This window comes from Mesoplodon bidens (genome assembly GCF_964165515.1).
Source record: "Mesoplodon bidens genome assembly, chromosome: 1".
Lineage (NCBI taxonomy): Eukaryota > Metazoa > Chordata > Mammalia > Artiodactyla > Ziphiidae > Mesoplodon > Mesoplodon bidens.
This window is the reverse complement of record NC_138176.1, coordinates 51675319-51700196: the sequence shown is the minus strand read 5'-3', so window position 1 is coordinate 51700196 and position 24878 is coordinate 51675319. Positions and strand designations below refer to the sequence as shown.

Below are 24878 nucleotides of genomic sequence, written 5' to 3'. Positions count from 1 at the left end.
TAAGAATGAAAATCTCAACTCCTTCCCTTAATTTAGATAATATTGACAGGAAATTCAAGCAAAAACTACAAATTAAAGGTTAAAATTAAAAGAGTTAAAAATTCTTTAAACCTAAGCAGCCTGGATAAATTAACTGGAAGGAAGGAAGGACACTGAATAAAGCTACATAGTATTGGGGAAAAGCAACATAGCTTCTTTAAAAGAAATTTAAAGAAATAAATAAGAACCAGTGAAAGTAAAAGGCCAGTTTTCAGAGAAAGACTCAGAACTGAATCTCAACTAGTATTATTAACAATAAAAGTACAGGGTATGGAGAAAAGGGAACCCTATTGCACTGTTGGTGGGAATGTAAATTGATACAGCCACTATGGAGAACAGTATGGAGGTTCCTTAAAAAACTACACATAGAACTACCATACGACCCAGCAATCCCACTACTGGGCATATACCCTGAGAAAACCATAATTCAAAAAGAATCATGTACCAAAATGTTCAGTGCAGCTCTATTTACAAGAGCCAGGACATGGAAGCAACGTAAGTGTCCGTCAACAGATGAATGGATAAAGAAAATGTGGCACATATATATAATGTAATATTACTCAGCCATAAAAAGAAACAAAATTGAGTTATTTGTAGTGAGGTGGATAGACCTAGAGTCTGTCATACAGAGTGAAGTAAGTCAGAAAGAGAAAGACAAATACCATATGCTAACACATATATATGGAATTTAAGAAAAAAAAAATGTCATGAAGAACCTAGGGGCAAAATGGGAATAAAGACACAGACCTACTAGAGAATGGACTTGAGGATATGGGGAGGGGGAAGGGTAAGCTGTGATAAAGTGAGAGAGTGGCATGGACATATATACACTACCAAACGTAAAATAGATAGCTAGTGGGAAGCATCGGCATAGCACAGGGAGATCAGCTCAGTGCTTTGTGACCACCTAGAGGGGTGGGGTAGGGAGGGTGGGAAGGAGGGAGATGCAAGAGGGAAGAGATATGGGAACATATGTATATGTATAACTGATTCACTTTGTTATGAAGCAGAAACGAACACACCATTGCTAAGCAATTATACTTCAATAAAGATGTTAAAAAAAAAACAAGTACAGTGCTCACTTCAGCAGCACATATACTAAAACTGGAACAATACAGAGATTAGCATGGTGCGTGTGCAAGGATGACACACAAATTCGTGAAGTGTTCCATACTTTTTACAACTAGAGATTATCATACTAAGTGAAGTAAGTCACAAAGAAAAAAACAAATACCGTATGATACCACTTATATGTGGAATCTAAAATATGACACAAATGAACCTATTTACAAAGCAGAAACAGACTCACAGATACAGCGAACAGACTTGTTGCCAAGGGGGAGGGAGTGGGGGAGGGATGGACTGGGAGTTTACGGTTAGTAGATGCAAACTATTACATACAGAATGGACGGACAACAAGGTCCTACTGTACAGGACAGGGAACTATAGTCAATGTTCTGGGATAAACCATAATGGAAAAGAATATGAAAAAGAATGTATATGTGTAACTGAGTCACTCTGCTGTACAGCAGAAATTGACACAACGTTTTAAATCAACTATATTTCAATTAAAAACAAACAATGGAAATACAATTGTCAGTGGAAGTATACACCAAAAAGTCTAAAAGGGAACACACACTAAAACCTTTTGCCTTCACTTACTTCCCTGTGCTGATACAGTGTTGAATGTACAGAAAGCATTTCATATATTTGCTGATATGATTTGGAGAAAATCCCAAGTTACTAATGACAACTACCTGAAAACTAAATGCCAAGTAGATCTCAAAAACTTGCTGAGTATATACAAGAGTGGTATGTAAACTTTAATACCCTTAAGAAAATAAAATTTAAGCTTTATATAAAGCAGTATTTCTTAAAATTGGGTTCAAGGATCCCTAGGGGAACGCAAGATCCTTTCAGGGAGTCGGTGAAGTCAAAACTGCATTCATAAGAATATTAAAAGGTCAACTGACTTCTTTCATTCTCTCATGACTGTATGGTGGAGTGTTCCAGAATCTACATGCTATGTGATTATGTTATTGCTCCAATGGTTAATAGAATGAGTGCCTGTATTTTACACTTTTCTGTTTTGATTTCTAATTTAGTAAATATCAATAGATAAAGCACACATAAACAGAAGTTCTTTGGAGTTCCCAATAATTGTTAAGAGTGTAGAGAAGTCCTGAGATCAAAATGTTTGAAAAGAGAATGATGGGCTTCTAGTTATGACTCAGGAAAAGATCCAAGTTGTTGAAGATTACCTCAAGACACAGTTCAAGCACTTCTAGTTTCAAAAAGGCCAAAAGGATTAAAGCTTAGCCAAGGCTTCAGAAAAAATGAAAAGAATGGTTCACTATTACTTATGAACATGTGCAAATTGTCATTTAAGAAAATTACAATAAGGTAGCTGGGAACTGGCAAAAAGTAAAAACTGTAATGCCCAGCATTGTCAAAAAACAAAAACTCACATACAGTTTTGGGGGGGGGGAGTATAAATCGAGGGCAGAGGGAGTGTTTGGTTTTTGGGGTGGAGCGAGTTGGAGACATCAATTTTAAAACACATATTCTGACACAATTCCTAAGCCAGGAAATTATACTTTGAAAAGTATGTCCCAATATTTAGTTGCACACAGTCCTGGGCACAGATCAGACCAGTAAGTAAATGCCGGAGGACTTGAAGCAGGATAGCGCTAGAACTTAACTCCTAATTTGTTGTTAATAATCTACCTTTGCTTCATAAACAAATATGCCTTGTTTCTGCTTTTTGCTAACAATGTCTAACGAGTGATTATAGTAGTTGAAAAGAGTCAGCAGAGAAGTAATGGTATACATTCTAACCCAGTGTACCTCTCACAGAACTGGTGAGAGTTAGAGAAAGGGGGAGGGGAGGTAGGGGGGAGAGAGAAGAAAGTGTTAGGTTTTAAATTGTTGCTTACCTGCACTAACGCCTGAACTGCGTGAACTTGTCCAGCTATCCTTAAAGTATCATCTCCTTCTCCACTACAGAAGGAAGAATCAAAAGAACACGATGTTTCCATGTTGACAAGACAGTGCCGATTCCGAGCACTATACTCCACTAGATTTATCAGTAGACCTAAACCCTATAAAAATTAAACCATGCATGTTACCACAGGGGAGAATTAAAAGCAAATGAACACAATATACATAACTCTTACTGGCAGACAGAAAACTAGCCAGTGCTCTGCCATCTACAAAGTGGTTAAAAACCAGTATATGATCTTCTCAAACAACGATTTCACCACTTTTAAAAGTCACCACTGTTAGTTCTTATACTTTTTATTTTTATACAGGGCCCTCATAGCTCTCTTTTGTACAATAAGAGGTATATTCATAAGGAATCAACTGACACCCACAACATATTAAACAACTGGTTCTTAAATCCAAAACTGAGATGAAGTTTTTATCGTCTTAATAGATCAAGGACTTATTTCTGAAACAGTCACACTTCAACCCACCAGCACTCGAATATCAAATCTCTGCTCCTGAGGTAGGTACTTTGGAACCTGAAGCACACAGTTCATCGCTGTGCCGATCAAGCCGTCCTGTTCTCCTGTTTTGGTGCTGCCCCATTCTAAAATGGAGAATGCAAAGAGGATGAAAGTTGTTACTGATTCTTTATGACAGCCAATACTTATAAACATGAATATTAAAAGTTAAAAACATGTATCTTGAAAAAAAAGTATAGCTATTCCTTTATTAAAATACATTGTTGACTATAATATTTCTGAGCCAAGCTACCAAGCTGGTTCTAAAACTATCAACTCCTAAAAGCAGTTAAGTCTATACATGAAGAAATGAATTACATGATGGCAATTGAAAAATCACTACATCAAGACAAGAAACAAGGGAGGGGCTTCCCTGGTGGCACAGTGGTTGGGAATCTGCCCGCCAATGCAGAGGACACGGGTTCGAGCCCTGGTCCAGGAAGATCCCACATGCCGCAGAGCGACTAAGCCCATGTGCCACAACGGCTGAGCCTGTGCTCTAGAGCCCGCGAGCCACAACTGCTGAGCCCACATACCATAGCTACTGAGGCCCGCGCACCTGGAGCCCATGTTCCACAACAAGAGAGGCCACCACATGAGAAGCCCACACACTGCAACCAAGTGTAGCCTGTGCTCACCGCAACTAGAGAGAGTCCATGCACAACAACGAAGACACAACACAGCCAAAATAAATAAACAAAAGAGTAAAAAAACAACAAGGGGATTAATTTTTAACATGTAATACAATCTATCATTGAGAATATATGTAGAAAATATGACTTACCATTATCATTAGTTAAATTGAGCAACACCCCAATGATGGCTCTCATGCAGTCTTCCACTGCTTTGCCCACGTGATTAGTTACATTCTGGTGAGGCAGAGGCTTACTGTCAGGTAAGCATATACTGTTCTCAGCACGGTTATACTGCTTAATCAATTCTTCACAATGCTGTAATGCTCTTAAAGAGAAGACAAAATACAGACTATTATGCTAAACTAAAATAGTTACACTAAGAATTTCTACTTACTTCGACCTTAATGTTTTAAATCTGTCATAAGGACTACCCTGGTGGTCCAGTGGGTAAGACTCCACGCTCCCAATGCAGGGGGCCCAGGTTCAATCCCTGGTCGGGGAACTAGATCCCGCATGCATGCTGCAACTAAAGATCCTGCATGCCAGTACTATAACCCGACGCAGCTAATAAATAAATATTTTTAAAAACACACAAAGAAAAAAGATAAATCTGTCATAAATGCTGCCAAATTAATTTTTTTCTACCCCAAAAGTTATATCAACTATCCAGTCATGTACCAAACATGTCTGATATCACACCAGGTGCTCAATTTTATTTTGGGAAAACCTGATAATATAAATTTTTCTAAGCAAAGTTAAAACTATAAAGTCAATGCAGAAGTTTATAACTATACTACCTACAACTGGATGTTAAATACTTCATAAACATCAGAGCGAATCATTTTTTTTAACACGAGGTCATTTAACTGACATGTCTCCTGGCAGACATACAAGGGTACCAGATACATCCAAGGACTCTCAAGATGCTACCCAAAATAACAAGGAAATGTAATTTTTAAGTGGGTCTAGTATTTCTGAAGACTCTCTTTAAATCACTAAGTCCATTAACTTAAAAAAGTCTATGAGAGAATGAGGTAAGCTGACTCTGTCAGTTGATTCTTCATGTATTATATACCACACAAAACCCTTAAAGAAAACTGTACTATATCTAATCCCCCTCTAGCTGCTCCTTAAAACACATCCTCTAGTTAGGAAGGTGTTCATGTCTAACCTAAAATAATTTGTTTAGATGTTTGGGGATGTTCGCCAGAATTACCATGCCGTTACTGTTAACTGCCTTAAGTAGCACTGAGCTAAATCTGTTGGGAGGTGAGGGGAGAACAGTAAGGGTATACCATTTAATCGTTCAATATGCTATCCCTGCATTTATCAGGGTTCTACTGAAAGTTTCAAAAAGTCTTTCACAAACATCCAATTCTGACGTCTACTGCCACTTCTAAGACATCTGACACAAGTTCCTAATCGCAAAGGTTCCTAACCTCCTTTTAGAAGTCCATTTGTCAGGGGTCATGAAGTATACAGGAGACGTTTTAAAAATAAGAAATAGATTTAACTTGCAAGAATACTCTGGTGAGGGAGGGTAAAACATGGTAACAAAACAACAACACATGCCTTAAGGATACTAACTGTGATACAAAATTTAAAGAGAAAAAAAAAAACAATATTGGGAACTAGAGACTATTAGAAATTTGAGACTATGGGAAATTTGAATACTGACTGGATTTATGATAATATTACGCAATTAATAATTTTTAAGAGATGAAAATGGTATTGTGGTTGTATTTTTTAGAGTCCTCTTTTAGAGATTATATGCTCAAGTATTTATGGATGAAATTACATGAAATCTGTAATTTGCTCCAAAATAACGTAGAGGGGGGAATGGATAGGGTTATACATGGAAACAAGACTGGCCCAATGTTTGATGATTATTCAAGCTGCATGAAGTGTACATTGGGGTTTATCAAACTATTGTCTACTTTTGTCTCTGTTTGAAATTCTCCAAAATAAGAAGTTAAAAAACAGATAAACTTGAGTCAGGCTGTAGTGGACCTCTGATACTATACTAAGGACTTTGAACATACATCCAAAGACAAGGGATCACAGAGATTAGGAGTTTGGGATTATTTTTACAAAACAGAAAGTTAACCCCCTGTGGTATTATGTTGGAGAGGCTAGAGGCCAGAGTACCAGGGCAGAGGTATCAAAAACTAAAATAGACATATTAGGAAGAAGCTGCTGTAATAAGCTAGAACCAGGACTGGAGACATACTTGGAAATTTTACACACACTGAGTGACAGCATTAGCCTAATGTCAAGAAAGTTGGGTGGAGAGTGTGAAATGGAGGAAGCTACATATAGATCTGGGGAAACAGGTATAAATAAACAGTAGAAGGCAGCTAGTAAACTTCATTTACAATAAAAATAAGAACTAATGCTTAGTGTTTACTATATGCCAAGCATTGTTCTAGACTTTACATATATATATAAAAACTCCTTAATATATATTGTATATAATATATATTATATACAATATACAAAAGATATTTTTAAATTTTTTAGAATTAAAATATTATTTAAAATACACATTTAAAATATATATCATATATAATTTAAGATACATTAACATATACTAATTCTTTTTATTGCAACAACAACCTTGGGTAGGTAGATACAATTATTACCCCCCTTCTGAGGAACCTGTAAGTATTCTTGCCCAAGGTTATAGGGCTGAAGCTCTGAAGCTGGGATCCAAACTCAAGTTATTCTGGCTTCAGAATCTGTACTCCTCTAACTTTTGTACTATACTGCACCACTTCTGGTTCACAGAACTTGACAGAAAGAAGTACTTTATGGAGGAAGGTGATACAATGGCACTTCCTTTATAGTCAATCCAAATGCTTTAAATAAATAGCATGACATTTCAGAAAAACTTACTTAGCTGATGAAACAATGAGTTGTGAATCTTTATATGCTATCAAGTAGCTTTGATTCTCTGGATTATGCACTGTTACCTAAAAGGGAAAATTTTGAAGTTTTGTGGCAATCCATAACATTCATTCATTCACACACAACACACAGTGCTCTAAAAGACATAAAGATGAGGCATAATTAGCCCTTGTCATCTAAGGGAATAACAACCCACATGTTCTAAATTTAAAATAACAGAGCTATAGCTTTATTACAGAATCTAAACACCACTGTTAAAATTGCTTGCTCATAATTAATATATTCTGTACTATACATTCACTGTAATGAACTACCAAGCACTTTAAATGTCAGAAAAGAGCAATCACTAACTTAATAAACAAACTAATATTTTAAACTACTTAAGTAGATTCATTTAGAATTTTAAAAAATTAGATCTGTTTATCAAATGTACCTGACACTCTAGAAAAGGAACAATTTCAATTTCATCTGTGCCAGGAGCTTTTCATTCACACTAGATTATTTTCCCATAGATGTTTCATAAAGTACCTAGCTAATCCAATCTGGTCAACACACAGTCTATGCATCCTGAAATTCACCGGCAGAATAAATTCTAATCTACACTGAACTGGGTTAAGTCATTCATAAAAGTCAAAGAACAAATAGAGTGCATTACAGTTACAATTTCAATTTGGATTAACAAAAGTGAAACTCTAAGGATATGTAATATAAACTATGACAGTCTCACATACAGAGTCACATTTAAGATTAAATAATTTTCTCCAAATAGTTGTCCATACTTACACTTTCTAAGACTCGTAAACATCTCTCTGCTCCCCATAATGAGGCTACTAGCTTCTCTTCATCCTCATCTTTACTTAAATGATCCACACATTCTTTCACTAGGAGAAAAAAATGGACATAAATTAGCATGTCTCACCACTTCAATACTTACCCCCTTTACTAACATTAAAAGCCATCTATTTGTACACATGCTATGAATATGCTGGAACCTCTCCGAACACTGTTTATTCTAAGTTTTATACTGTGAGATGCTGCAATTTATGAGAATCTAATTTATTATAATTATTTTATTTCCATAATTCCCCAATATCAAACTGTTAATGGCCTTTCCTTTAAAAGTTAAGAGATTTTCAAGATGCTACTGAAAGGAAGAGACCTTTTCAAACTGATGCAATTATTCTTTGAAGTATGTAAACAGAATATTTTCCACAGGCTTCAAATAATACATAAAAATGTTATACGTGTGTGTATATCATACCTTTATCTACAATATGATCCAGACCACCCAAAAGCCGTAGTTCTTCTTTAAACCAGTCTCCGGCTCGTTTAGAAGTAAGGGACAGTAATGTCTCCATAGCTAAATGCCCAGTCTGAAAATCAAAAGCACCATTAATGAATACTGACTCTTAGCAATAACTCGGAGGCAACACTTCTAGAGACTGCTTTTTTTTAAAAGCATACTGCATGCTACCAGCCCACAGTAATACAGTAAATCCTTTTTTAAATAAAATTAAACTAATTTAAATTCTTAAGCTGAAGAAATGTTTTTAACCATTGGGTTGTTTTCAGAGAAAATCCATTATTTAAAGTAGTCTATCACTTGCCAGTTCAATAAAATATATACTGGTACCATCATATAAAGACTCAAGGGCAAATCGAAGGGTACATGTATTTTAACTACAAATCAATATATTGGATTAATTTACCACAAAGGCTGTAAAAAGTAATACTCTAGGAACAAGGTGTGGGTGTGTCTAAATTTTTGTCTGTTGGTAAAAACTGGTATCTTATTGCTTTGCTTTGCATTTTTCTAATTATAGCAAATGAGCTCGTATTCATATATTTATCAGTTAACTGTATTTCTTGTACTGTAAGTCCCCTGTCAAATATTCTTTCCTTATTTTCTTGCAAAGTTGCTTGTCTTTTTCCTGTTGTTCTATACATTTTCTTATCTATTCTGAACAAAAATCCTTCGTTACTTTTAGCATTTCAGATTCACCAGTTTTAAACTTTATACTACAGGGTTAGCAGCTTAGATATACATAATGTGGCCACCATGACAAAATTATATATAAATAATGATTCAGGATTACCACTAGAGGAAGCATAGAACAGTCAGAGCCATATTTATAAACCAGTTTAGGTTTTTCCTTCTCTTTATTTGCCTTTAATTATTAATCTTACTTTTTATTGTATTTCTTTTAAAAAACACAAAACCACCCCCCAACAATGGGCAACTTGGTTCCTGTTGCAATAAAGGAACTTTAGTGTAACAAAAGAAATGCTTTAATTAACAAGGCTGAAAAGACCTGGGTATCTTCCCAAAGCTTTTTCCTTTGAAAGATGCAAGTTTACATTAAGTCTCCCTGGCCTATTTGGAACTGAATATAAATTAGATATTCAGAAATGCAAAAAACAGACCTTATCAGTGAAAATCTTCCTATTACTGATTTATAAGAGATTTTATTCTGTACCTTATAGATTTTACTCTATACTTTAAAAAGAACAAGGTTGATATCCAAGGTGACAAATATATAACTAGAATTCAACACTACAAAAACAGATTAAATTTTGCTCAATTCTCATTCCAAGTCCCTGAAAGAGTAATGTAATGAGATCGGCACAGGTAGGTTAGCACATGAGTCACAGAAGTGAAACTGAAGACTTAATGAGGCTTTCTTTGCTTAGGAAGATTTGATGTTAATATAGCAAAGACTCATAAGATTTTATGCAAAAAAGGGACTTGACTGTTTCTATAGGCATAAAAAGGACTGTTTGATATTTTAGGCTATATTCAGTATATAATAAGCTAGTATTTTAAAATAGCCTACAATTCAAACATTTTATTTGAAACTGGAATAGTCCTCAAAGAGTTAAAGCACAACCAAATCACTAATCAGAATGCTATTCAGCAATTGCCAACTCTCAGTTATTTGAATTATATTTTAATATTATAATAATGTTTTAAAGTATCTTTCCATGGCACATCAGGAGAAGCAATGTATTTCAAGGAAGAGATTGAGCAATTAACAAAACAAACAAAATTAATGTGTAGGAGATAGTCACTGTATGAAACAATGTCTATTGTTAACATTTAAAACAAACACAATATCCAAGAATAGCTGAGGTTGGGGTGGGGGGAGGCAGGCATCCTAATATTAGCAACTGTGTGTTTTGATTTAAATCATGTGAGTTAACTACTTAACACAATATAACAAAGTTATTATCTGGTATTTACCATCCTAATAAATTCCACAAACGATGGAGAAAACTCAATGAACAAGTTTCCCATCTTGTTATTTAAGAGCGAATGTCTGGAAAGAATTTAAATGTTGAATAATATGGGAGATGAAATAATAATAATTTTTAAAAGCTGTATTTATTCCATTATGCAAATAAAAATTATAGGCTCAAATTTATTTTATAGCATTAAAAATTAGTATATGTTGTAAAATTGTTAAAAGTAAATAAAAATTATGAATATATTTTAAAAGTAGTATACAAATAGTTTGGTGAGGTAGAAAGATTGTTTAGCCACACTTTGAGCATAACAGCTATTTTCTAATTTTAATAAGTGAAAGTACTGAATACGTGTCAATTTTGTATCCTGCTTTTTAATGTTAACTTGCTTTACCCCTCAACCCTCCACTCTACCTGAATCTATTCCCTACTCTACCTTAACTAAACAGGGCAATAACCCTAAGTTCATATGTGGGTAGCACAAAGCATTCTGTAATTTTCTGAGGCAAATGTCTTCAGTCATCAGTTTAGTGGGCAGTAGAAAAATCAATGTTTATACAGTTCGGATGTTGGAAATATCTGAAAGTCAGGTATATATAAATAATCTTATTTTTTCAAAATGACAAGGCCAATTCATCTTCTACTGGCCTACTAGTCTTTGGGGATTCTGCAAGTTAAAAAAAGCCAGAAGAAAGTAGAACTAAAATCAACCGAAGGCAACATAGTCATCTTGAACTTAGGGAGTTGTATTGAGCATAAGGGTAGCCATGGCCATGACCCTGAGTATGAGGGACACTGCTCGACGGAAGGGCAGGTGCCCAGGAATCTTCCGAGTCTTGGTCCCTTGCAGCAGTTAATCAGACATCGTAAGATACTATGGAATAAATGAATGCTCATTGAAACTGGCTCTTTCTGAAGATCCTTTAAATCTTTATTCCTGAAACCCACAGAGGGTTAAAAATTCAAGTTCCTAATAGGCTAAACGTAGTAGAAACTACACTGGAAAAATTTTTTTTTCAAAAGGAAAGGATTAGGCAAAACACAATAAAAAAACTTACTGGGAAAAAAAATCTAAATACCCATGGGCCAAGTTTAGGAATTTCAGGCAGGGAACAGAATTATGCTCAGAGCTAAACCTTAGAAGAATTTGCCAAATTGTAAACCAAGAGGTTAAATGATTTGTCCAAAGTCACATAGCTGCTGTGACAGATTAAAAACTTTCTGAAAGTAATTTTCATTTTACAATAGAAGGAAGGAACCCACCGTTATATTTTCTAGATCAAGGTGCTTGTTGTGTACCGTTTCACAGAGCCTTCGAATTTTTTCTTTTATTTTGTTCATGTCTTTTTCATTCAGCAGCTTAGCTGAAGAAGCATCTTGTTCCAGTTCTAGAAGTCGAATCATTAGATCTAGGCTAGCTCTATCAAGATCCATGTTCAAACGATCTCTACTCAGTATGTACATGAGGGCAGCTGTACAAAGGGACAGATTCTTCAACGGACCCCCCGCAAAAAAAAAAAAAAAAAAAAAAGTTAATGTAAGCAATTAGTGACAATTTCAGGAAACAAGACTATTTTGACATTTGTTCACATGTTAGAAACCTTGAAAATGTTTTATTCAGTGAAAACCTCCCTCTTAAAATATTCTAGGGAAATGTGAATTAAATAAATACATCAATAAAGCACCACTGCTTAAGATTTTCCTTTCTACAGACCTTCTTTATATGAACGCCCCAGAGCTAGAAGCGTTTAAGTGGAATTACATGTTTTTGGCCATTCTGTGCTAAATGAAGAGTTTACAAAACATTCTTTCAGCTATATAATCCTATTTTACAATACACTTCACTCTTTGTCCTTTATGATATAGTAAAGTCAAATTTCCATTTAAAATCAATAATGTAGGGACTTCACTAGTGGCGCAGTGGTTAAGAATCCGCCTGCCAGTGTGGGGCACACGGGTTTGAGCCCTGGTCTGGGAAGATCCCACGTGTCGCAGAGCAACTAAGCCCGTGTGCCACAACTACTGAGCCTGTGCATAACTACTGAAGCCCGCATGCCTAGAGCCCATGCTCCACAACAAGAGAAGCCACCGCAAATGAGAAGCCCGCGCGCCGCAATGAAGAGTAGCCCCCGCTCGCCGCAACGAGAGAAATCCCAAGCGCAGCAACGAAGACCCAACACAGCCAAAGAATAAAAATAAAAAAAACAAAATCAATAATGTAAATGTGTTTTAAAATCTGTATCAGAAACTTAGCTACACAGCTGGGTTTGTGTCAATACATAAAACTAGGATGCTCAAATAAACATATTTAGACTCATTTCTTTAAAATAAACCTATCAGGTCTGGTTGAACCAAGTATTTTTTAAAAAACCATTAATATAATGTGCTCTCAAAATCATTCAGATCTGGTAGTTAGCACACTCTGCTTATAATAAAATCTACAAGTACTGAAGGTGATATAGGTAAGCATTAATATAACAAAGAGGTCTATGTTCGAATATTCCAACATTTGAGATTTACTTTTTTCCCCCCTACATATGTATTTATTTTTATTGAAGTATAGTTGATCTTACACTTATTTCAACGCACAGAAACACAATTAACTATCTAAAGACTTAAACTTTGAATCCCCAAAATTCAGACTAGGTGACTAATTAAATGCTTACAGAGCAAAATATTTTTGGAAATAAGGATGTCACAGTACAGGCCTTAAGAGATCCACCGCCCCTAAGAACACACATTAATGCCTTGGTCCTCTCATAACTGCATAAGAAAGCAAATTAATTCTTAGTTCTCTTCTCCCTCATTGTTTTGTACCTGCTACAACTTGGTAATGGAGTTATCCTCACTCGGGGTTAAGTATACTGCTTTCAGTTTCAGAAGACTCAATATTAGATTATGTCACCTAATCTGCACTTGGAACATAATTTCCCTGAACAAAAATATAATAAAGCCATCTCAAAATATCACTATTGATTAATAATGATTTTTTTCTAACTTTGAAAACGTTAAACCTGACTTTTATATGTAAATATGCTTTTTTAAGTGTCAAAGTCATAATGAAAATGAGGATATGATTCCTTTTCACAGTGGGATTCAACATCCAGACAAAATGCTAAAAAAAAATTAATATCAAAACTTTTTTTTCATGCTATTATTATCAAAAACTAGTAAAAGATTTTTTTCCAGTACTTTCTGATTTGAGGAAATCAGTACTTACAGAATTAAATATCCAGTATGGCATGGTATGTTAGCTATAGTATCCAGTATGGTATGGTATGTTATGTTATACAACAGTTAATAAGATATACTGACAAGTTAAGGAGGAAAAATGTCATGAGAAGATAATCTTAAATGATTTATTAAGCAAAAATTCTGGCATTAAGCTCTAAATATTTAGCACATAAAACTAACTCAACCCATAATGAGAAATATTTACAGATGAATATCCAGTGAAGGTTTTTTTTTTTTTTTCCTATTTTGGTCATGCCAAACAGCTTGTGGGATCTTAGTTCCCTGACCAGGGATCAAACCCAGGCCCCTGGCATTGGAAGCTCAGCATCCTAAGCACTGGACCACCAGGGAATTCCCGAAAGTATTTCTCAGTAGCCAAATAAACTAGAATTCTAAAATAATGCTTCTCAATCCCAGAAACTTAAATACCTGATGATGCTGGGAATCATCCAAGGTTTTAAAGACCATTGCTACCATTCCATGTGCTCTCAGGTGCATTCGAAAACTGGGCATGGCACATTTAGTAGCCAAGCTAATAACACTAGAAGAAAATAGACTAGGTTAAGGGGGCTGAAGTTTTTTTATTTGCGTAATACCAAAATAAGCAAAAGGGCGCTCAGGGGTGGTGGTGTATGTGTGTCAAAGCATTGCCCATGCAGATCACAATATTAAAAACACGGGCAAAACAAGTTATTAAAAATTCACTGATGTGATTAGGTATGCTATATAAAAAATATGAATAACCCATGATCATCTTCAGTGTTTTCCTTACATTACTACTACTATTAAATGAAAAGCAAAAAATCTCAGCTACCTTTCTTACTTCTTTCATAATGCTTCTGATCCATAAAGATTATAAATATCTAATTGGACATATTCCAAATGACTGGATAACTCAATCAAACCAAGATATTCAATCCATTATAGTATGTAAAAGATGATCCAAATCAAAACATGCTTAAATTAAATCAAATCTATCACTTGCATGTGTAAAATCTGGGGCTAAAAGTACTTAAAAGATTCTTTGGCATAACACTCTTTTAAGCATCTGGAAACTGAAGCCTATGCTGTGCTAAAATGCTGTATCATCCAACTTTCTTTTGTGCATGTAGAATCAAGTCCCTTAAAAGAAATCAATCACATTTTAACATCACTGGCTATAACCTACACCTATGATAACAAAAATCACAAATGTTTGGCTCTAATGAGCTAGAAAATTTTAATGAGAAAGCATGCACACAATTTTCAAATATAAAAATAAGATCTTACCTAAGGCAACGTGTGTTTAGAGGCTGAGTGCTCTTTAAGCCACTTAACAAGTACTCAATGTCATCAGTGAACTCTTGATTTTCACCAAATTCCACCACATCATTGAAGTGCTTCACATGCTGAACAACAGTATACAACTGCCAAGAAAAAAATATGTCCACCTCTTTTGTAACTATGAAGTAGCATATTTAAATATTTAAAGCACTTGCTATGCTTTATTTAAAAGTGTATAAAATAGTTTATTAGATGGCAACCAAAAGATATGTTTTAAAAACATGGGTAGTAGTAGGACAAGATCAGTTTGTGGTTCAAAACTGAGGATCAGTGTACTGATATGTGTTCAAGATATTAAAAGGCTAAATTACATACGAAATTCTATCCACGTGCAGTAAAACTGTATATGGCTGCTTACTTCTTTGTCTTCTTTTCTGCATTTCAGTGCAGTAACTATATCTTGGTAGGGCTGAGTAGGTATTGTCACAGTTTTTATCACTTTGGGTGGTGGTGCAGGAGCCTTAAAAACTCCATCATCTTTTTGATTTTGCTCCTTTGAAGACAGCCTCACCTATTAATAAAGGTATTAAATTAGTTGTTCTAAATAAATATATAAAAATAGTAACATCTCATCTACTTGGCAAATTTAGCTTAAGAGTAATAAAACCCCTATTCTCCCCCTCAAAGGAAGGAGGAGGCCTCTGAAAGGTCACAAGGGATACTTTAAAATTCCATGCACTACAAGATAAGACTCATATGTGTTTTATTCACAAAAGAACCACTCAGGAACTTATTCTGTTCTTTTTAACCTTACTTTTCATACAATTTGTTATCCATCTCCAGGACCATTACAAGGAATAAAGAACCACCATTACATACATAAATAGCACTCATAAGCAGCTCAGGATAGACAGGAAAACTACAATAGATAGACAAAAGAATTTTTAAAGTACAGGAGTCCATAGTTTTGGGTAGGGGGAAAAAGCCATAATAAGACCATGGTATCTAATTACTAATATACACAATAATGGTTTAATACTAGTGAAAGAAGTTTAATATATCAAGAAGACAGGGAACTGTACATTACATTTTAGAATGATCTCTATCCCTATTTTTTGTTGTTGTCTATAAGGAACCCATTCCTTGATAGCTCCAGATGACTGAGGTGTCACCATTAATCTGTAGGTATTAATGCATGGTCCTACCAGTTATTCTGAAAAAAATAATTTGATAAGAATCTTTTTCAAGTGTGTTTTGAATTGAAAGGTATTACTGGAATGCAGGAAAAAGTTCTGCTCTGAAAAACAAATTAATCACTCAAAGACACTTTAAGATCAATGTAGGATATAATTTATAATATAGCTCTTAATCATTAATACAAACTTGAAATATGTAATTTATAATACAGCTCTTAACAGTTAATACAAACTTCAAATAATTTACCCTTAAACACTAAATACTGTAATTCCATAAAATGTCAGGAGTGAAAAAGTAGTCCAGTATTTTTTAAGCCTTTCATTTATAACCGAGCAACACCAGAATTTCTGTTATCCTGTCCACAATCCTTACTTTTCCCATGAGTTAAACTAAAGCTGCTAAATTTTAGTGAGGAAGTTGAAAATAAACTGTTAAACAGAAAAGCCAGAGACTTTCAAATTATGAATGAAGATAGCAACTGCTTAATTTAAAATTCATTACACAAACATGAAATTAAAAAGTACAGTTCACTTACTGTGACACTCTGAGGTTTTACTACTGGTGGCCCAGGTAGTTCTTCTGAATCTGGATGATTCCAATGCCTGGCATTATATACAGCTTTTGTAGGAGACTAGAGAAATGAGAGAAAGATCAACTGTTTCCATCTTACTTTGCATCCTTATAAAATTACCTCATTTTAAAACTAAAACTAAAAATCATAAAGAGTAATTTAAATACATAAACATATATCCTAGACAGAGCAGGATAAACAATATCTGGCTTATACTCCCACCACGCTCCCATGCCGATGGCAGACATGGAGTCACAGTGCTATTCTGACACAAAATCGACAATCAGTGTTCTGGACAATTATTACCAACCAAGAAAAGAAATTAAACCTCTTGCCAGGCTTATATTAACTTATAATTATATTAACTAATCAATATAGTTAAGTTCAACCTGTTCTTTATTCCTCATAACTGCTGATTCATGCCCCACATTCTTCCAACAATGAAAATAAGACAGGTTATGACAAGGCATAAAAGTCCTTATTCATTTAAGTGAAACTGGTGAGGCCAGATGAGTGCCGTTATTCAAGTTTTCAGGTTTTATAAAGGAAAATATGGTATGTATAACATACTACATAACACACTGGAATCTAAAGCAGTACTATATACTAAAATACATGCAAATGTATAAAAATTCACACCGGGTGGGATAAAGATGTAAATTGCCCCACCCCAGTTCAGATTAGTTTGCTGCCAAATCAATATACTATAAACTTAACGAAAAAAACTTTCAGTTTTAACACTTTGAATTTCAGAATTGAGGATAAATAACTGTGAGCCTGCACGATCAAATCCATAGGATTAAATCTGTATAAAAGGAACAAATCCTCACTTTCAAAAGGGGACTGATTAAACAGACTGACATTTTCTCCATCCTTTACAAAAGTGATGTTAAATTATGTCCTTTAAACTTCAAATAAATAATCTCATTAGAAACATTTTGTTTTTAAGAGTGTAATTAATTAATGATCTTCATACTTTCAGTACTACATAAAAAAATAAAGAGTACAAGAGAAACATACTTCAAGACTGGCCAAAAATCTGCATTAAAAAATTAACCATCTTCCCTTATTAGCTGCAGTGAAGTAACATAATTGGAATTAAGCATCATACAAAGCTATCTTTTTATACAAATATTATCTTCAAAATAACCATGCTGTGACAAAGACAACAGTGTAAGCTCCAAAAGAACTGGTTTTTCAAAAGATAAAGTTTAAACTGACTCACATATTAAATTTGTCAGAAAATTTTAACGCTAAAAGGAATCTACTGTGAAACTTAAAGCAGGAAGTGTCATTTGTATTGTGTATATGAACGTATTATTCTTATATATCAGGTTAGCATAAAGTAATGCAGCATTAGTAATCTAAAGCAGTTTATGCACTCATGCAATGACTTGATCAGGCCCCCTAAGGCACAACCATACAGAGCAGACTGAACATAAATTTTTAAACCTAGCTCTATTCCTTACTATTCTTCTCTCAAACATTATCTGTATAATCTACATGCCTGCTAACTGTTAGATCCCTCATTTAAGCAACCTCTAATCCCCAAAGCACAGCCATAAGCTCAGGAAGATAACAGACTTTTGAAAGGAATAGGTGCCTCAAGGCTTAAGCACTTTACTTATTTTTAAAAAGCATTGATTTCAGGTAACAAACCATCTTTTGGATAACAAAAAGGTTATCTGGTTCCACAGGTAACAAAATAGCACAGTCAGGTCAACGTTCTAAATTAAACAGACCTTGGAGATTGGGACTGACATATACACACTACTATATATAAAACAGATAACTAATAAGGACCTACTAGATAGCACAGGGAACTCTACTCAATACTCTGTAATGGCCTATATGGGAAAAGAATCTGAAAAAGAGTGGATATATGTATATGTATAACTGATTCACTTTGCTGTACACCTGAAACTAACACTGTAAATCAACTATACTCCAATAAAAATTTTTAAAAGATTAATACCAAAAAATATATATAAATTAAACAGACCCCCTTCCAGTTAATTGTGAGTGGCAATATATACCTAACAGTTATAAAGGAGACACAGGAACCAGATGGTCCAGACAAATAGTAGCTCTACTACTGCTTATTACTAAACATCTTTCTCATCTGTAAAATGGGGTTAATAACAGTACCAACTTAAAGGGTTGTTGTGAGGATTAAATGAATATATGTAAAACACATATTAGAGTGCCTGAAACAATATGTGCTATACAAGTTTTATTGCTGATAATTCAAGTTATAATAATTGTTATGTGATGACGTTCAACTCTGAGTTCAGCATCTTCATAAAAAGAATTGGAGTATATGGTCTACCCACATAACAGAGGACTGCAATAAAAGGGATAACTGACATGAACACACTCTGTTAACAAATATTATTATTATAAAAAGTAGACTGGGATATACTGTTCTAATTCATCTCAAAAGTAATTGATATGCCTGATAAATACAGAGGCAAAAATCCTCAACAAAACACTAGAAAGCTAAATTCAACAGCACATTAAAAGGATCATACACCATAACCATGTAGGATGTATCCCTGGGATGTAAGGATGGTTCAACATATGAAAACCAACCAATGTGATACACCGCCTTAACAGAATAAAGGACAAAAATCACATAATCATCTATCTCAATTGGTGCAGAAAAAGTGTTTAACAAAATTCAACTCTCTTTCATGAAAAATCACTCAACAACAGGAACAGAAGGAAATTATCACAACATAGAGGTCATATTTTAAAAGCCTGCTGCTAACATCAGACTCAACAGTGAAAAACTGAAAGCTTTTCCTCTAAGATCAGGAACAAGGCAGGGATGCTGATGCTCACTGATTCTACATACTAGCAAAAGTAATTAGGCAAGAAAAAGAAATAAAAGGCATCCAAATCAGAAAGAAAGAAGTAAAATTTTCTCTATTCACAGATATAATCTTGTATATAGAAAACCATAAAGATTCCATCAAAAAAAAAAAAAAACCCTGTGAGAACAAATAAATGTATTCAATAAAGCTGTATGGGGCTTCCCTGGTGGTGCAGTGGTTGAGAGTCCGCCTGCCAATGCAGGGGACACAGGTTCGTGCCCCGGTCCGGGAGGATCCCACATGCCGTGGAGCGGCTGGGCCCGTGAGCCATGGCCGCTGAGCCTGCGCATCCGGAGCCTGTGCTCCACGGCGGGAGAGGCCACAACAGTGAGAGGCCCACATACCGCAAAAAAAAAAAAAAAAAAAGCTGTATGATACAAAACTCATTTGCATTTCTATACACCAACAAAAAACAATCAAAAGAGGAAATGAATTCCATTCACAGTAACATCAAAAAGAATAAAATACTTAGGAATAAACTTAACCAAGGAGGCAAAAGATTTGTACACTGACAACTACAAAATGTTGAAAATAAAGGCACAAAGAAATGGAAAGACATCTTTGTTCATGGATTAGATGACCTAATACTCTTAAAATGGTCATACTACCCAAAGTGATCTACAAATTCAATGCAGTTCCTGTCAAAATCCCAGTAATAATTTTTACAGAAATAGGCAGAATGAAACTAAACTTCATATGGAATCCCAAAGGACCCTGAATAGCCAAAACAATCTTGAGAAAGAACAAAAAACCCAAAGGCCCCACAGTTGCTGATTTCAAAACATTACAAAGCTACAGTAATCAAAACAGTAGGGTACTGACATAAAGACAAATATATAGACCAACAGTACAGAACAGAACGCCTAGGAATAAATCCGCATATATATGGTCAAATGATCTTCACCAATGGAGACAGTCTCTTCAATAAATGGTGCTCGGAAAACTGCATATCCACGTGCAAAAGAATGAAACTGGACCCGTATCTTATACCATACACAAAAATCAACTCAAAATGTATTAAAGACTTAAACGTAAGACCTGAGCTAAAAACTCCTAGAAGAAAACATGGGAGAAAAAATACGTAACACTCATCTTGGCAATGACTTCTTGCCAAGAAGCACAAGCAAGAAAAGTAAGTATAGACAGGTAGGACTACATCATAAAAAGCTTCTGCACAGCAAAGGAAACAATCAAGAGTGAAAAATGCAACCTATGGAATGGAAGAAAATATTTGCAAACCATATATCTGATAAGGGATTATTATCCAAAATATATAAGGAACTCCTGTAAGTCAATAGCAAAAACAAACAAAACAAAAAACAAAACAACAACAAAAAACCCTGACTAAAAAACGGGCAAAGGACTTGAACAGAAATTTCCCCAAAGAAGAAATGGCCAATAGGTATACAAAAAGATGATCAACATCACTAATCATAAGAGAAATGCAAATCAAAATCACAATGAAATATCACCTCGCACCCATTAGGATGGCCACTGGCAAAAGAACAGAAAATAACAAGTGTTGGCAAGGATGCAGAGAAATTGAAACCCTCATGCAGTGTTGGTGTGAATTTAAATAATGAAGCCATTATGGAAAACAGTATGAAGGTTCCTCAAAGAATTAGAAGTAGAACTACCACATGATCCTGCAATCCCACTTTCAGGTATATATTCAAAAGAATTAAGAGCAGGATCTCAAAAAAATATTTGCACTCTCATGTTCAATGCAGTATTTTTCACAACAGCCAAGAGGTAGAAACAACCTAACTATCCATCAACAGATGAATAAAGAAAATGTTACATATCCATACAACAGAATATTATTCAGCCATAAAAGAGAAGGAAATCCTATCATATGCTACAACATGAACCTTCAGGATGTTACCCTAAATGAAATAAGCCAGTCACAGAAAGACTTTAAAACTGCATGATTCCACTTATGAGATATCTAGTCAAACTCATAAAAAAAGAAATGGTGGTTGCCAGGGGCTGGAGGGAGACTGAAGTAAGTTACTATTCAATGGGTATAGAGTTTCAGTCATGCAAGATGAAAAAATTCTAGAGATCTGTTGTACAATAATACTGTGCTTACAGTTAACAATACTGTACACTTAAAATGTTCCTAAGAGGGTAGACTTCATGTTGTGTTTTCTATACCACAATAAAAAATAAAAAACCTTGAAAAGGCTTTGAAGCTTAAAAGTATACAGAATAACTGCATAAGTTATATTCAAAAGACACATTCAATGAACATTTTGTTTACTCTGTTGAACTAGGCAGCTTAGTAAATACTATTAGTTTAAAAGTTTTGACAAGGTTTTGCCATTTTAATGCTAATGATTAATCTAAAAGAAAGTGAATCTAATGAGAACTGTTCCTCGACTATTAATTATTTCAAAGTTTTACAAGGTTAATATAGAGTTTACTATCGGCAGCAGGAGGAGATGAAGATACACCCTACTATCTAAAAATTAAAATAAAAAATAACATCTGGATGTGGCTAATACATACACATGGGGCGGGGGGGTAGTGGCAGAGGTTAAGTTATGACAACACTGACCGACTCTGATCTCTTCACATCATTCCAAGTGGTATAACAATTCCACATGCACATAAGTGAATTGTATATGGAAACAATACAACACTACTATGTCACCATAATAATGTCACTCAGTGAAAGTGACTGTATACATATCTGCAAATATACCAGATAGCAATCAACTTTTCATGGAAAATGAAAATCACTCCTATCATTTAGCAACCTAGCTAAGTTGTAACTGGGTCATTCTGATTACACCACCAGGCTTATCTTTAATTCTTGTTAATTTTTTTCTGGTTTAAAAAGCAGATGCAGGGGCCTCCCTGGTGGCGCAGTGGTTGAGAGTCCGCCTGCCGATGCAGGGGATACGGGTTTGTGCCCCGGTCCGGGAGGATCCCATATGCCGCGGAGCGGCTGGGCCCGTGGGCCATGGCCGCTGGGCCTGCGCGTCCGGAGCCTGTGCTCCGCAGGGGGAGAGGCCACAGCAGTGAGAAGCCCGCGTACCGCAAAATAAATAAATAAATAAATAAAAGCAGATGCACCATATTAACCAGATTCCTTAACTTTTCTGTGTTAAAAGATTTGTGGATTCTGTTTCCTCTGAAATGTAATGGGAAGAATACTTAGAACAAAAAAAGCAGAAAGCTCTTAAGACTACTCTAACATTCTAAAGATTTGCAATCATTGTAGCACATTTCAGTCCTAGTAATCTTAAACATACTATTCCTTTCTTTCAGTTCTCCAGGGGCATGACAAATAAGGAGAACCTCAAATGTAACACTGTATTACAGCTAAGGAAAAAATATGCCAGTGACAGACCCACAGAGCATTTATCCATGACAGAGAATCCAGTATCTACAAAAACAATGGATAAAAACTGGTTTTTACAATTATAATGCCAAGGCTGTGGTTAACAGATTGGCTTGTTAAATCACAATTATAAAGCAGAGGTAAGAAGAGTTCCTTCATGAAAAGCTAAGAAGAAATTACAGTATTATGTTATCCTTTATTGAGCTGGCTCTCAAAAGGGAAAAAAATTGGAATAACCGCTCTTAAGCCATATGAATTTTTTAGCAGTACCAAACTTATTTCTGAGTTTTAAAGAGTACCGTGTATACTGTGTACTAAAGGAGAACAAATATAGTAAGCCGATTAGAATTAATCCAGCCTTACCCACACAAGGGTATCATAACTGAATTGCACCCCCACCAGTAATTCAATCAGTACGTTCTAAAACTATATGAGTTCTGAGAAAGCAAAGTGCCACAATGCAACACTGTGCTTGCGTGTGTTTGTGCGCATGCGCAGTACTTTAGTGGCGATTCAAAAAGGGGAAAAATTAATCTGGATTTGGTTTTTTAAAAAATTTGTTTTTTTTTTTCCCCTAAAGATGGGCAGTAGAAGCAGAGGGAATTTGAGGAAGAAAGTTTTACAAAGATTAGGGTACCTTTTAGCTCTTTAGAACTTTCTTTTAAGCATATTGACAAACATAGCATAAGACAATCTCAAATTGTCTTAAACTATGACCAAAAAAGCTTTAAAGTAAATTTTCATAATTTGTTAAATATTCAGGGCATTAAATTATTTGAGGAAAAGCTGCAGCTATCCCTAAGCTAAAACCAAGAAAGTCTGTACTGCTAAGAACTCGACATTTAGAATATGTTAAGATAGAGCACTATGCAAAGAATATAATTCAAAGGTACACGGGAGAAGTAGAGCTGAAAATCTTTCTTTTCTGCCTGATTCAATTAAGTGCTACAGATAAACCTTTCAAAGATACAGCTGCTATTTTTATGAAGAAACTGTCAATTCCTATCCACAAGAAGAACAATACACCTACTACTCAGTTGTTTTAACTTCAAAAGTATTTATATCAATATTATAAAACTTTATAAAAGCAAGCATTGCCACATCAGAATATCACCTTGAAATAGCATAACCTGAACATAAGCTCTAAAAAAGTCCAGGTAACAAAGCATAAAATCCAATACTTGGCCCTTTGTGAAAACTAATACAACCAAGCCTACAACACAACAATTGTTAAATAAAAAGATACCAGAATGAGCCATGATGAAAAACCAAACTGAAATAAGCATCAGTTTTACAACTAAAAATATCACTAAATATAGAATGGAACAGTTGTATTAGGGAGATGTTTTATCAAATTTAGAAACACGAAAAGAGAAGCTGAAAATATCTTGAGACACCTATGGGTAGATAGAGAATGTTCATTCTCCCCTTCGTTTTCCTCTTAAGAATATTTAACTGGACATATGCTTGCCCTGATTTTCCAACATCTCTTGCTACTTGTGTGGGCACGTGACTAGGTTCTAGTCAATGAATGAACAAAAGTAGGGTACACCTTCTGGGTCCTGGCCTTCTAGGGATGGTTCTTTGCCTCCCCCCCTTCCTGTTCTTACTATTTGTACTCTTCAGTACTCTAGAGATGGTAGGACACCACCCACAGAGGAAGGGGTCCCTGACAATACAGCAACTTGAAAATAGTCCAGAGATAAACAGCCAAGGTCTGATACGCCACAGAAAAATAAGCTACCTATTAAAAACGAACTTGAGATTTCTTTTACAGTAGTTGAGGCAAATGATACGACTGAAATTAGGACTAAATAATGATAGGGATGTGCTGAATATATAAGATTTTGCCAACACTGTATTTGTATGTACATAACCTACACACATATAACCTTAAAAGAAACAATTTGAAGGATATAAAGAACATTTAAGAGAAGAAGGAAAAAAACCAAGGAAAAATACAATCTAAAGCCAACTTTTTTTTTAATGTAAATATATATATTCTGAGGAAGATCTATGAACTCACATGGTACAATTACAAGAGTTATTACTAAATAA

The 24878-nt window shown here is 34.9% G+C and overlaps 1 protein-coding gene across 2 annotated transcripts in view; it reads right to left on the bottom strand.

Annotated features, from left to right (window-relative positions):
• Window positions 1-24878, bottom strand: part of WAPL (WAPL cohesin release factor) — a 77273-nt gene that overhangs the window by 7551 nt on the left and 44844 nt on the right. For both annotated transcript variants that reach the window (XM_081251937.1, XM_081251936.1), the window contains 11 exons: window positions 16560-16655; window positions 15246-15398; window positions 14834-14970; window positions 13994-14105; window positions 11594-11821; window positions 8349-8460; window positions 7871-7968; window positions 7076-7152; window positions 4330-4505; window positions 3516-3631; window positions 2976-3140 (listed from right to left, as the gene is read on the bottom strand). In XM_081251937.1, the coding sequence (XP_081108063.1) occupies window positions 2976-3140; window positions 3516-3631; window positions 4330-4505; window positions 7076-7152; window positions 7871-7968; window positions 8349-8460; window positions 11594-11821; window positions 13994-14105; window positions 14834-14970; window positions 15246-15398; window positions 16560-16655 (1470 nt within the window). The remainder of the gene's footprint in view (window positions 1-2975; window positions 3141-3515; window positions 3632-4329; window positions 4506-7075; window positions 7153-7870; window positions 7969-8348; window positions 8461-11593; window positions 11822-13993; window positions 14106-14833; window positions 14971-15245; window positions 15399-16559; window positions 16656-24878) is intronic.